This window comes from Chiloscyllium punctatum, chromosome 16 (assembly GCF_047496795.1).
Source record: "Chiloscyllium punctatum isolate Juve2018m chromosome 16, sChiPun1.3, whole genome shotgun sequence".
NCBI lineage: Eukaryota > Metazoa > Chordata > Chondrichthyes > Orectolobiformes > Hemiscylliidae > Chiloscyllium > Chiloscyllium punctatum.
In genome coordinates this window covers 27,202,962-27,217,230 of record NC_092754.1, presented here as the reverse complement: position 1 = coordinate 27,217,230, position 14,269 = coordinate 27,202,962, and the positions used below count along the sequence as shown (strand labels likewise).

The 14,269-nt window shown below is 40.1% G+C and overlaps 1 protein-coding gene across 3 annotated transcripts in view; it reads right to left on the bottom strand.

Moving 5' to 3' along the window:
• Window positions 1–14,269, bottom strand: part of plekhm2 (pleckstrin homology domain containing, family M (with RUN domain) member 2) — a 64,519-nt gene that overhangs the window by 7,507 nt on the left and 42,743 nt on the right. For all 3 annotated transcript variants that reach the window (XM_072586561.1, XM_072586562.1, XM_072586563.1), the window contains 10 exons: window positions 12,118–12,187; window positions 10,984–11,074; window positions 10,288–10,352; window positions 8,943–9,031; window positions 7,323–7,455; window positions 6,489–6,679; window positions 5,216–5,281; window positions 3,208–3,367; window positions 1,882–2,061; window positions 44–154 (listed from right to left, as the gene is read on the bottom strand). In XM_072586561.1, the coding sequence (XP_072442662.1) occupies window positions 44–154; window positions 1,882–2,061; window positions 3,208–3,367; window positions 5,216–5,281; window positions 6,489–6,679; window positions 7,323–7,455; window positions 8,943–9,031; window positions 10,288–10,352; window positions 10,984–11,074; window positions 12,118–12,187 (1,156 nt within the window). The remainder of the gene's footprint in view (window positions 1–43; window positions 155–1,881; window positions 2,062–3,207; window positions 3,368–5,215; window positions 5,282–6,488; window positions 6,680–7,322; window positions 7,456–8,942; window positions 9,032–10,287; window positions 10,353–10,983; window positions 11,075–12,117; window positions 12,188–14,269) is intronic.

The following is a 14,269-nucleotide window of genomic DNA, read 5'->3' as shown; positions in this document are numbered from 1 at the left end:
CACTGCTTATTACTGGTGAAGTATTCTGCACATTCCAGCTTACCTGGTAGATCTTCCTCCATGCAACGTTCAATGCAGTAAGAAAACGTTGCAGCTCTTCAGCACAACTGAAATACAGGAACCACGGAGGAGATTTCTGATCATCAGACATCTCCTAGAACACAATTTGAGAAACACTAGAATAAGCGAGAATGTAATACAAGGCAGCAGCAGCACAACAGGCAATCATCTAGCCTACTAAAAGATATCTAAGTGTTGGATAATATCAACTATGGTAGCTGTACCATTCCAATCTTGGACAGGGTAGGGATAGTGTGCATTCAAAAAACTAGAATATTTTATTCAAGATGAGGATTTTATGTCCAATTTATATTGCAACTCTTCTTTAGCTCAAGTTCAACTACTCACTTAATAGGAGAGCTTAAGATACACATCAGTCATAATTTAACTAAAGAACAGGACAGATGAGGGGCTGAATGTTCTATTTCTCTTCTCATATTTCTGTTGTGAGAAAACTATTTGTGAAGTTATGTGGCTGCTAATATCAAGGATTGCCTGTTGGTTCTGGTAGTGGGATCAACCTTTCAACTGATTTGTGAAAACTAGGAGGTGGAGCTCATTGTTCCCCTGTATATTCCACCTTCCAACAGCCGCATGCTACTTAAGAAAACTACCCCTACGTAATTTCTTGAATTTTATCATTAGTTCACCACAATAGTAACTAAATTATTTAGCTTAATCAATCACACTGGCAGGGGCTCCTCAATCTTGAGAATTAAAACACAAACACTTGGATGCTGGGGAAAAATAAGCACTACTGCCGTTAGGCGTTAGTGTGGGAATAAAAGAAAACAAAACAAACAGGAGTGTCAGATGTTCTGCTCACTCTGAGAGCTGCCTCTGAGAAAGAAGATTAAAAAAAAATACAAAAAAGTAAAACACTAACACTAATGAGTATAACCCCATGGCTTCAAGTCCCACTGCTCTGCAGTCTGCCATTTCTTAAATGGTACTTTCTTGTCATAAATACAGCAGAGAACAGGCACTTTTCAACTCAATGGAAAAGCAAGTGAACTTGGATTGTACTTCCAGTGATGGGTTATAGATAGCCACATGCCCTGAGGAAAACAGTGTCAGTTCTCACGGTTCAGGGAGATCTAAAAAATTATACATTAAAATCATTTGTGCTTCTTCTACAAAATATACAAAGCTATGATGATCAGGATTGTTCCTTTATTCTACATACAATGCCAAGCAAGTCAACAGAGGCTGTAGAGCTTCGATAAGGTGTAGACACAGCACTGTAACTGCACAGCAGAAAGAATAATTTTAAAATTTCTGGAATTCTGAAGAAACTTTTCACCAATTTGTAGAGACAGCTTTAGTTGCTACTCCTTGCAGTAGGTGACCCTCGCAGCCCTCTGCCTTCTAAACTTAAAATTCCACCCACCATGTTGTAAATTAAGGAAAATCACAGGACATTTATGTCAGCATGGTGGCTCAGTGGTTAGCACTACTGCCTCAAGGTGCCAAGGACCCGTGTTCAATTCCACCCTCGGGCGACTGTGCGGAGTTTGCACTTTCTCCCGGTATCTGCCTGGGTTTCCTTCCACAGTCCAAAGATGTGCATGCTAGGTGGATTACCCATGGGAAATGCAGGGTTACAGGGATGGGGGATGGATCAGTGTGGGATGCCCTTCAGAAGATCAGTGTGGACTCAATGGGCCGAATGGCCTGATTCCACACTGTAGGGATTCTATGATCAATTGTAGCCCAGCAAAAATAAGATCCTTTGCAACAGAGTCAGGAACAAAATTTGCAAAATCAAAACATTTTCTAACAAGAAAATTAATAAGTATAAGATACTGAAGTGTTACCCACCATCACACAGTACTCTCTGCCAGGGCTGGTGGAGATGCTGTTGACACTCGTTAGCTCAGCGCTGCCCAATAATCGGAAGAAGCTGGTCTGAGAGTCCTCATGGCAAGTAAACAGCATCCTGTCAGTCACAACGAGGCAGCATGGGATGCATGGAGAGGGTGAAATGCCCTGGGGAATGATCTGACAACACAACAGTTAATACGATCAAGAGTTACTGCTAACTGAAGGACAAACAAAAAAAAAATCAAAAATTCAGGTGGAAGAGTCTGGAATCAGTCTGCTCACTCTACTCAAGATTCAAATTCACCGTGGACTCTATCATTGCAGTTGTTGCATATGCAATGATATCAATGACACCATAAAGTGCCTGTTATTTAACACAAGCTATTGTCTTCCACCAGGTGTACACATTGTCTCTGGTACACAGAAGGATTTATGGGTATTTCAAATATTGAGCTTTTAGAAAGTTAACAATGGCAGATAATGTTGAATTAGCTGCTACAGGATATGGAAAGAGGGATGAAAGACATTGTTTTGTGAGGTCATAATTAAACCATGTCTATAACCAAACAGGCAATCAGCGCAATGATTACCCAACAGCAGCAGTGTAAAATATCTTTTCATGCATTTGCGAGTCCTAGTACAGAATGGAACATTAACCTTCTGCAGTGTTCAGTATTATAGCATTAACACCTTTTTACAATTTCTTTGTGACCTTAACTGTTGGTGAGAAGTCAAGTAAACTATTTATTATACTGTAAAGGATGGGACAGACTACACCTACTTTATAAGTAACTCAGAAAAGAAATTGAATCTCCATCTGCTCCACTGCCCTCAAAAATTTACAAATGTCCTGATCGGTAACTGACCATTTTTAGGGCTAGGTTAGCTGATCCCAGGGATTCCACAATTTAATATCCAGTAATTCCTCATGAAATGCAAGATTCTTTGGATTCTCTAAGGACAGAATTATGGGTGGTAAAAATGGGATAGTCTAGTATGGTAACTATCACTATCTGGGCTCACAATGAAGAGGAGGTACATGAGAGCGCTACTGCAGGGTGCCCAGTGCCTATACATTATGTCTCAGCCTTCATGAAAAAAACGCTACATTAAACATTTTATTAAAAAAAAAGCACCTTTGAAGGTTGGTCACTTGCAGACAGAAATATGATATTTAATATTTGCAATCAGAAAAAACAGTGCAACAGAATGAAACAAAGTAGCTGCAATAAATAATGGATGGAATACCATACCCTATTCAATTGCAGGAAATGTATTTTGTGCTTTGTGACTGGGATCTCATTGCAGCTGAGGCTGACTTACCCCTTTTGACACTGCCTGACAAAGGTGCTGCATCCAGTCAGCCATCTCTTCTTCATTCTCAGCACTGAGTTCCAAAGCCAGGCGCGCAGTTAGAATCACCTGGAATGTGTGCGGTCGCTCAGTTGTGCTGGACCTGCGACAGCCTCCACATTGTTCTCCACTACAATACAAACAGCAAAGGGGGTTGGGGTGCGACCTTCAAAAACAGCATGACTGTGCTAAAAACAAAACAAACAAGGATGAACAATAGATTTGGACTTTCATGACATCTCTAATGTTTGCTGCTACAGGAATTTGTAATTGGATTCCTTTCAATTAGAGTGATAGAGATGTACAACACTGAAACAGACCCTTCAGTCCAACTCGTCTGTGCCAACCAGCCATCATAACCTAACGTAGTCCCATCTGCCAGCACTTGGCTCATATCCCTCTAAACACTTAATATTCATATACGCATCCAGATGCCTTTTCAATGTTGCAATTGTACCAGCCTCCACCACTTCCTCTGGCAGCTCATTCCATACATGCACCAACCTCTGTATGAAAAAGTTGCCCCTTAGGTCCCTTTTAAATCTTTCACCCTCACCCTAAACCTATGCCCTCTAATTCTGGATTCCCCATCCCAGGGGAAAGACCTTGTCCATTTATCCTAAACATGCCCCTCACGATTTTATAAACCTCTATAAGATCACCCCTCAGCCTCCGATGCTCCAGGGAAAACAGCCCCAGCCTATTCAGCCTTTCTCGACAACTCAAACCCTCCAACCCCAGCAACACCCTTGTAAACCTTTTCAAGTTTCACAACATCCTTCCAATAGGCTTGAGACCAGAATTGCACACAATATTCCAAAAGGACCAATGTCCTGTACAGCTGCAACATTACATTCCAATCAGTGCTCTGACCAATAAAGGAAAGCATACCAAACACCTTCTTCACAAAAGGTCTTTGTTCAGCAACACTCCCCAGGACCTTGCCATTAACTGTATAGGTCCTGCTCTGATTTGCCTTTCCAAAATGCAGCACCTCACATTTATCTAAATTAACTGCCACTCCTCAGCCCATTGGCCCATCTGATCAAGATCCCGTTGTACACTGAGGTAACCTTCTTCACTGTCCACTACACCTCCAATTTTAGTGTCATCTGCAAACTTACTAACTATACCTCCTATGTTCACATCCAAATCATTTATATAAATGACGAAAAGCAGTGGACTCAGCACCAATCTCACTGGTCACATGCCTCCAGTCTGAAAGGCAACTCTCCACCTCCACCCTCCGTCTTCTACCTTTGAGCCAGTTCTGTATCCAAATGGATAGTTCTCTCTGTATTCTATGAGATCTAAGTTTGCTAACCAGTCTCCCATTGGGAACCTTGTCGAACACCTTACTGAAGTCCATACAGATCACGTCCACCGCCCTGCCCTCATCAATCCTCTTTGTTACTTCTTCAAAAAACTCAAATCAAGTTCGAGAGACATGATTTCCCATGCACAAAGCAATGTTGACTATCCCTGATCAGTCACTGTCTTTTCAAATATGTGTAAATCCTGCCCCTCAGGATTCCCTCCAACAATTTGCCCACCACCGATATAGGCTCACTGGTCCACCTTCCAGTCTTCTGGTACCTTACTTGTAACTATCGATGATACAAATATCTCAACAGGAGCCCAGCAATCACTTCCCTAGCTTCCCACAGAGTTGTAAGGTACACCTGATTAGGTCCTGGGGATTTATCCACTTTTATGCGTTCTACAACACCCAGCACCACCACCTCTGTAATATGGACATTTTTCAAGATGTCACCATGTATTTCCGCACATTCTACATGTTCCATGATCTTCTCTACAGTAATACTTCTCTACAGAAAATACTCGTTTAGTATCTTTCCCATCTTTGAGAGAGCGCGCGCGAGAGAGGGAAAAAAAATGTACGAGACACATAAACATGCACATCAGAGGCAAATGTAAACAGAGAATGAACTGCTGAGTTTTTGACAGAAGTACTTACGCCAAGTTTACTGACATAAGTGGCGTTACATCTATCCTGTCGGGATACTGGTAGAGGATTCCGTTGCTACAGAAATAAAACAACTTCATCAATAGAATGGCACCGGCTGGCTATTCTCAAACATACCGACACCAGAAATTTTGTCTGAGTGAAGAAATTTTGCATATCAGTTCTAAATAATTAATGAATGAGACCATACCAGTATGCTAGATTCCCAGCCAGGGGAAACAACTTAACTGTCTTAACTGCGAACCACTTTAAGAACATGCATGTCTCAGTGAATTTACCTCCTTTTATTATAAACACCAGATTCAGTTCACTTCGCCTCACGTTAAGGGACAATCCCTTTAAATGCAGGAATCAATCTACTGAATCTTTGCTGTACCATTTTCACTGCAAGTATATCCTTCCTTGGAATATGGAAATAATTCATTTGCAACATTTTTATCCCCCAAACAGTTTAAATTCCATTTCACAGCAATCTACGTTATCATAAATACCCTGATTTTATGTCAAAATATCTACATTTTCCCATAATATTAGAGAAATCAGAGAGGTCATTTCCAAATGTCACATCAACAGGGTAGTAAGAGTTCAATATGAAAGTAAATGTGATGGAAAGCAAGCTGCAGTTTGTGCAGGGAAGCAATGTGAATAGGATGGAACTATACAACACTTCTTGTTGGCTCAAGGGATCTTTTGTGGGTAATTGGACATCATTTGAAGTAACCAGAGTCACAGAATGTTCTGACTTGGACGTATAAATCACTGTTCTTTAAGAGTCACTGGGTCAGAATCTATTCTGAAGCAACATTACTACAAGAATTGTAGAAGCTCAGTGACCTACGACAACTTACTCAAGACAAACTATTGCAAGCTTAAACTCCTATTCAACGCTATGCCTGTCTTGAGTTAGGTACTTGCAGCCAATGCACTAAATACCCCAATGCTATAGGAAACAACTACTGAACCAATCAACTGTATTAGGACACCAAGCTCTGTTCGGGTGATTACGATGCCATCTATGGTTGAGTTGTTCAATCTAAACTATTTCTAAGATCACACAATAAGCACAGAAACTAGGGAAAAGTCCTGCATAGGTACAGATATTCAGCAACAATCAATGTCTACAGGGAAGCAGTGGAAGGAAAATACTGAAATAAAAATAGAAATCTTGCTAGTCTATAAATATTCACTATTCTTGCCAAGTACATCCACAGAATCAAGAGAAAAAATTGAATATGGTGCTCAAATCTGATGTGGAGAACCTTACCTAAGCACTACATATGAGGACTTCCAGATTGGTGAGCCCAAATAACTGGTGCCAGCCTTGTAATGCAGAATTCCTTCTTTTGTAACAGTATTTCCATGTGCCATGTAGACATTCCTCTGGGGCCCTGCAGTTACATCCATGGGATCCTCCCAATGAATCAAACTGTAGAGATGGATAGTCACTTCTGACCCCTGAAAATATATCCACAAGTCAGGCACAGTAGCAGCTGCAACAAGACTGGTGCAAAGGAGACACGTACGGAAAACAACTTTCATTCTACTTTCGAAAAACTCTTCTGATCCTTCTCCCCTTGAGCATTGCCTGTCAACTTATTGCTATCTTCTGTTTTAAAATGCATTGTGGAATATGAGTTCCCTCTTACTTTCATTTCATTTCATTTTATTGCTTGACCTCAGCTTTTACCAAGATATTAAACTGCAAAAAAAAAATCCATTCCCTACCTTGGCCTAACTTCTTGCTAAAACAAAGATTTGTTTTTGCATTACCAAGCTTTATGTCATTGCATCAATTTACTAAAAGTGTGCCCTGCACAAAGGGTCTTGATTGTTTATCTTGGCTTTGTAGACATTTTTCAACCCATTTCTTTTTCCCACCATCACTCATTCTCCCTTTGCTAAGAGCTAACAACTGATACTTCATCCTCAATGAAATGGAACCCTGTCGCTCTCTCCCATCACATGTCCTATAGCAGCCTTAGCTTAATTGCCCAGCAGTGCACATTCCCAAGTTGAGACTAAACAGCAAAGTTTGTTCTGCTCATTTACCAGAAGGAAAAACCATCCAGCAGATCATCCAGCTCAGTTATCACATTACCTCACAGCTTGACTCCTGGGCCACAAACTTAGTCAGTGCCAGTTTCTGCATAGTTGCATCAGTAAGGATGCTGGGATATGGAGGCTCTCTGCAGCCCTTAATCATGGCAGATCTCAAGGCAGCAAGGAAAAACCTAAACATCAGGAAAAATAAGGAAAACACTATAATTGGTGCTCAAACAAAATGTGACTAACCTAAAATAACTAGTTAGAGGCATTACTTTTAGCACTACAGGTTCATTAATCACACTGCTATTGCTGTTGCTGATAAATACTGGAATTGATAAGCAGTTTCCTTGACCCAATGCTCCCCCTTCAGGAGAAAAGACATGCTTGTTTTGACATGCAGTTCTGTAGATGCCAAACATCCTCTTAATACCTCAACCCACTAGATATGATTGGTTGCATTTTGAAAGCAATGTATTCTTTATGGTTGTGGACAGCACAACTGAGCATGTTTTAGCAGTGTCCAACACACGAATCTCCAATTGGGTTTGGGAGACAGAGCTAAATTTATGAACTGGCCAATGTCATTGAAGCTTGCTCCTTACAAATTCTGACTGAGATCAGCAAACTTTTAGATTGGCACTAAGTGACAGAGGCTGTAAATATTTTCAGAAAAATTACAGATTCATGATTGTCACCCAGACATGTTAAAAAACTGTCTTTAGTGTGAGCTTAGTACAAGTTAGGAATCATTGTTACATGCAGGTGATTGAGGTTTGGAACCCTGTTCTACAAAAAAAAACTTGATTATGAATCAAGTTGTCAATTATAAAATGGAGGTTGATAAATATTTGTTAACCAAAAAAGTATGAAGTGGGCAGAGAAATATGGAGATGGTCACCAATCAGACAGTCATAATCTCAATAAATGGCTGAGCAGGCTTGTGAGTGTAAATTAACAACTTCTATACAAATGTTACTAATCAGACTCTTGAGATAAGCACAAAAAGCTAGTGATAAGCATCTTGGAGAGTGGATCATTACAGTATCATTACAAGACAAGTTTAAGACAACATAATCATATACACAGACAATTTGATTCAAAGCAGATGTCTTCAATAATTATTTCAAACTCAAAACATATAAATACCTGTATAAACCCAGGAATCCTGTTTGGAAGAGTTAGTGGTGACTTAATTTGAAACATACAAGATTCTGAGAGGTGCTTACAGAGTGGATGTGGAAAAGATGTCTCCTCTTGCAGGAGAATCTAGAACTAGGGTCAAAGTAAAGGGTAGCCCATTTAGGACAGAGATGAGGAGAATATTTTTCTCAAAGGCTGTTGAGAATTGAGAACTTTCTTCTCCAAATGTGGAGGAGACACAGTTGTGGAATATTTTTAAACCAGCGATAAATTCTTGATAAGCACTAGGTGTAAAAGTCATCTGGATAATGGAGAAATCAGATCAGCTAAGATTTTATTGAATGGCAGAACAGGCTCAAGGGGCTGAGAGGCCAATTCCTCCCAGTTAATTTATGCATTCATATCAAAAATACCTTGGTGTGTGCAAGATTGTAGACTGTTTATGATCACAATGTCTGGCAGGGGTTTGTTCAAGGAAATGATGTGGTGATACTACACTGCATTATTAATGATTACTGCAATTTGCACTTACTCTGTAAGAGATTCATCTGCTGTGTCAAGCAGGAACTGCCTCCGCCGGTTGGTGCAAACAATCTGAATGGTCTGCTGACCAAGCCCCACCTTTAGTAGTGAAAAGTGAGTGAAACATAGCAAACACTGAATACTGTACACAGGTTAGCACACATAAAACCAAAACTTATTTAAACTAAATAATACAGCAGCAAATTATTACAATAAAGCATTATGGACCAAATCTCCCAGTCAGTGCAGAAATTCCTGTTTCTGATGTTGATCAGACAAAAGCTAACCATTTACCTTCCTCTGATAGTTCTGACCAAACTCTGAATGGAGGCTCTTGCAAAACTCACTCAGCACAGGCCATCTCAGAAATTTCACAGAAGGGAATCCAAGCACCCACCCTGCCCCACCTTTTATAGCACTAGCTGCTCTAGCTTGGGTAAGACTTTATATATCTTAGTGTGCTAGTGGGACAGTGGCTAGGTGGGGAACAGTAGTCGGTGGCGGGGGGCAGGTGTATGTGCACACGTGGATGATGGGGGTTAATTGCATACTTACCCAGGACTTGTACACGTTTCCGTCCATTCAGGTAAATAAGTCACATTGTCAGATATCTGCCTCCAATTCTAACTCAGTCAGAAACTTTATTGGACAGCCCTGGGGGGTGGGGGGCATCCTATCAGAGATTCAAACTTCTTGGAGTTTGAAGTCAGTGCAGTGTGTGTCTGCTGATCCAGTGATGGAAGGATATTATATTGCAATACTTTAGAATAAGGTTTTTTAGGAACTGTATTTTTATGATAATTGATCCTGTTTTACAACCTTTTTCCTGAAGACAATGTGAATAAATGAAATCAGCTCTCAGTTATTGACCATGGTTCAATGAAAACTTTCTAAATCTCTGGGACAGTGTTGTTTTCTATGGCATGACCTGCTTGTGTATTTTCTCTCTAGCTGAAAAGGTAAGTAGATTCGTTCTACCCTCCTGACCACCCACTGGAGAGCAACCTTTCTCTCCAACAGTTTTAGAATTACCTACTGAAGCTCCACAAAAGATTTCCAGGGTAACAGTCAGTTTGTCACTGTATCCACCACAGGAGTCTGCACAGTACACACAATTACTGAATTTTACAGCAATTTCCTTCCTCTGATTTTATTTGGAAGGCACAGTCTTGCTGCTCTTCAACTCTACAGGTTAAAGAAGCCCTCCAGTGTCCAATACAAGTGGCCTTTGTTCATTGAAAGAGATCAAAGAGCCTCAGTAGGACATAGAAACAAAAATGGATAAGGACATCATAACTAAGTTTTGTACATCCTCAGCTGACACCCACTACTTGTGTATTCTCCAGCAAACTCACCGAAATGTAATCAAGCTCATTGTAAGACACAGCTTCTTCCAATGCATAGGGCTTGTCTGCAGCTCCTGTGTAGACCAACAGATTGAGTTAGACAAAGACATGGTATTCTAATTCACAGCACTGTTTTTACTGCAATGACTTAAACAACTTCTCTGTGTACAACACCGAGCTTCATTTTAGAGATAATCTGAATGGTGCAGGACTTGCAGCTGTTCTTATTTACACGAGACATCTCAGCCAACAAGACTCACTACTCTAGTGCAATGTTCTTTTGCAAAGTCCTTATTTTCTCCTCATGAATTGAAAGTGTAGATTCTTGCTATGTACAGCAGGAGTGGACAAAGCATCTTTCATAAGTGGTCTCAATATTGTTATAGCCAGGGGACTATTGCAAAAACCTGTACCAAGGGAAACAGCTGCTAATTCAGCAAATACAGATGCAATATTTGTGCCAGCTGCACAATTCACAAACTATTTGCCTTCAAAGCTATTGACTTTTAGCATTTAACTGAAAAGTAGCAGTACCATCGAATGTGCTCTGCAAAATATTGGAACTGGAAGAAAACTCAACTTATTTGTTCATCTTAAACAGAAACAGTGAGAGTCTTCCATTTCAACAAAAGGCTGGGATATGATTTTCAAGGTGATGCACTTCACTCAAGTGTATGACATCTACCCCAAACTCAACAGAATTACCTTTTCTCAACAAGTAGATGTAACAGTCAGTCAACAACACATATAGCAACTGTAAATTCCCTTCCATGTGACCTGTCCACATTTGCATCATCTGGCAAAAGAAACAGAAGGAGCAATGTTAGAAGAGAAAGAAAAAATGTTTTAAAAATTTGAAGCACAAGCTGTTTCATCAAAAAGGAACAGCCACCAGAAAAGCCAACAATTCAATCTAGAAGCCAGTTCGTGAAATTGAGCAATAGAAACTTTTACATGAAGAATGTTTCAGTTAACCAGGCTCTGGCCTAATATCTGGATCAACAGAATTTATAAGTTGTTCCACAACTTTAGAAATTTTTCATTCAGAGACAAAAGCACTACCAAATCCAAAAAAAAACACACTTTCCAGTGGGGGTCTGAAATAAAGCCCCTTTTTGCTTCCTATAAAAGCAATACTTGTCCAATGATGAGGTTTTCTGATTAATCTAGGTTAGTTCTCTGTCTGATTCGTATTGCTCAGTTGATATCTCCATGTTTTAGGTTCTATCAGTTGTTTATATTTTTTCTTATATTTTACTGAGCTTTCATTTATTTAATGAGTGGCTTATTTTCCATGTTGTCTTGAGACAACAGAATCCAAGATTCTCCTCTTGGAAAGTTAGAGCTACAGAAGAGATCCTCTTACTCACACTGAGGGCAGCCAATCTCTTCAGAGGACTCAACACATTTGGATCATTTTCACCTATCCCTACTCCTTGGTGCTGGCAATTAACCAGTGTTTCATCCAAGGAGCCATTTATAATGTGCAAGTGCCAACAAAATACGGAAGCCTGAACTGGTCTTCATTTCATATTCACACTTTCCAGTAGAGGTCACTGGGTAGCAATCAGAAGTTGTAATTTTAGATGAAAGATCTTGATCTCTCTAAAACTCAAGTGTTGCGACGAAGTGTAATATCTCAAATGCTACCTCATCACAAATGATGAAGGTATGTATGAAGGTAAATTTAAATAAAGGAAACAGCCTGCTTCCTGTGGCAACATGTGGGAAATGATGGGTCAGCACAAACTGGACACTGAACAGTGAGTTCAGGTTTCTTGTGTGTAATTTTAAAAATTCAAAGTGATTTTCTAATGCAGTCTTGCAGAGTGCTCTCACCTTATAAAGTTGCTCTTCATTCTCCTTGAAAACGTGAATCATCAGCAAAAGCAGCAAATTATTGTCAACCCTGAGGGGAAAGGAATGGAAACATTAATCATGAGACTGCTGCCTCCACCTATGGCAAAGGGTGTTGTAAAGCAGTGGAACAATGCACCAGGCTGTTGGTCAAATCAAACCGATTACAAGAAAATTGAGGGGAGTATCAGCTTTACAATATTTTGCATGAGGATCACAAAGTATACGTTGAGGATACCTCCACCAGAACAACATGCCACAGAGTAAAAAAATTTTTTCTCTCTATTCAGTTCAAATCTATGTGGTGCTGTTTTCAGAACAAAAAACCTAGAGGCAACATCATCAGGAGCTACTGTCACTGATTACCTGTAAACTGACAACAGAGCATTGCGTCAGCAGTAAGCAACCTAAATATTAACATTTGGGTCCAAAGATGAATATTTTGGGAATGACTGTGAGGCAGACAGAAACTAGAAATACAGGTAAAGAAGAGGGGCAAGGTAAATGTAATGATGAATCTTAGAACCGTAGTACCAATAGAACAGCACAGACCACTCTAACATTTAGTGTAAAAATAAGATTTTTCCATGCTGCCTCTGGTTCCTTTGCCAATTACCTTAAAACTAACTTTCCTGGTAATTGACTCTTCGGCCACTGAAACAGTTCCTTTCTGATTTTGGACAACTCAGCCTAGTCTCTGCTCTAGAATCTAGAAAAATCTCTTCTGAACCATCCCCACAGCCTTTACGTCCTTGGAGTGCAGCACCAAAACTGGATACAATACTCAAGCATTCACAGACTCCTCTCCCTTCTTGCACGCCATTTAAAATTATTTTAGTCTATCCGGATTCTTCCAACCAAATCTTCAGTGCTGAAATGAATGCGATGGTAGAATAAGAGCTCATAAGACAGAGGGGAGAAAATATTCTCTCTCTCGCTCAAACACAGAGAGGGTTCAGAGTCTATGTAATTCTCTTCCCCAAAAGAGTGGTGGAAATGAGGTTCAATATTTTTAAGGCAGAGCTAGATGGATTCATGAATATTTGGGTTAGGCAGCAAAGTGGAATTGAGGCCACAATCAGATCAGCCATGACCTTATCATACGACAGAACAGGTTAGAAGTTCTATTAATCAACTTCTAGTCATATTTATTTGAAAGCATACACGTCATCACAGGAAGCGGGGCATTTCCTTTATTTAAAATTTACCTTCATACCTACTGATAGAAGCAGGCAATAAGTGTGGGAACAGATAGAGGCAATAATAGCTTTGTCATGGTGAACTCTGCATTTCATCAGACTCAGAAAGCCAACAGGTAATTATCAGTTAGGGTTGCATTTTGAACCGAGGAAATAAAAACTTCACATTCAATGACCGGAATGCAGTTGTGGCTGTTAGTGTGGATTTTCAGAGGATTTGTATGGTTTGTAGCTTATGGAAGAAATCTACACTGGTACTCACAGAATTCTATGACAGAAACAGGCAGCGGAGTTAACTTGGGAAACTGTGGGGAAGACAATTGGATAGATCTACCAGCAAGGAGCTTAGGCATCCACAATAGTGAGGCTGGTAAAGAAAAGGTGGCGGGTCACGTAGCTGAAAAGCTAATGGAAAGATTCCTATAGAACCTTATCTTGGAGGAACAGCTGGAGTACTAGGAAGAAAAGCAAATTCCAGACAGTGGCAGCACACCTTTGGGGTTGGCCCCAGGAATACCAATCGAGATTTGTATGAATATGGATAGGGGTAGGCATTCAACCCCTGGAGCCTGCTCCACAATTCAAGAAGAATCATGGCTGATCAAAACCTCAAAACAACACATCCGCCGACCATCAATAAACTGCTTAACAAGAATCCATCTACCTCGATCTTAAAAATATTCAAGCACTCTGCTTCCATCATCATTTCAGGGACAGAATTCCAAAAGAATCACAACACTCAGAAAATAATTTGCCTAATAGGTTTTAAATGGGCAACCTCCTGATTTTTAAACAGTGATCCCTCATTCTAGATTCTCCATTAAGACAAATCAGCCACTCCACATCTACCCTATCAAGGGATTTCAGGAATTTATGTTCCAATAGTCACTTCTTATTTTTCTACACTTCAGCAAAACAGTCTACCCTGTCCAACC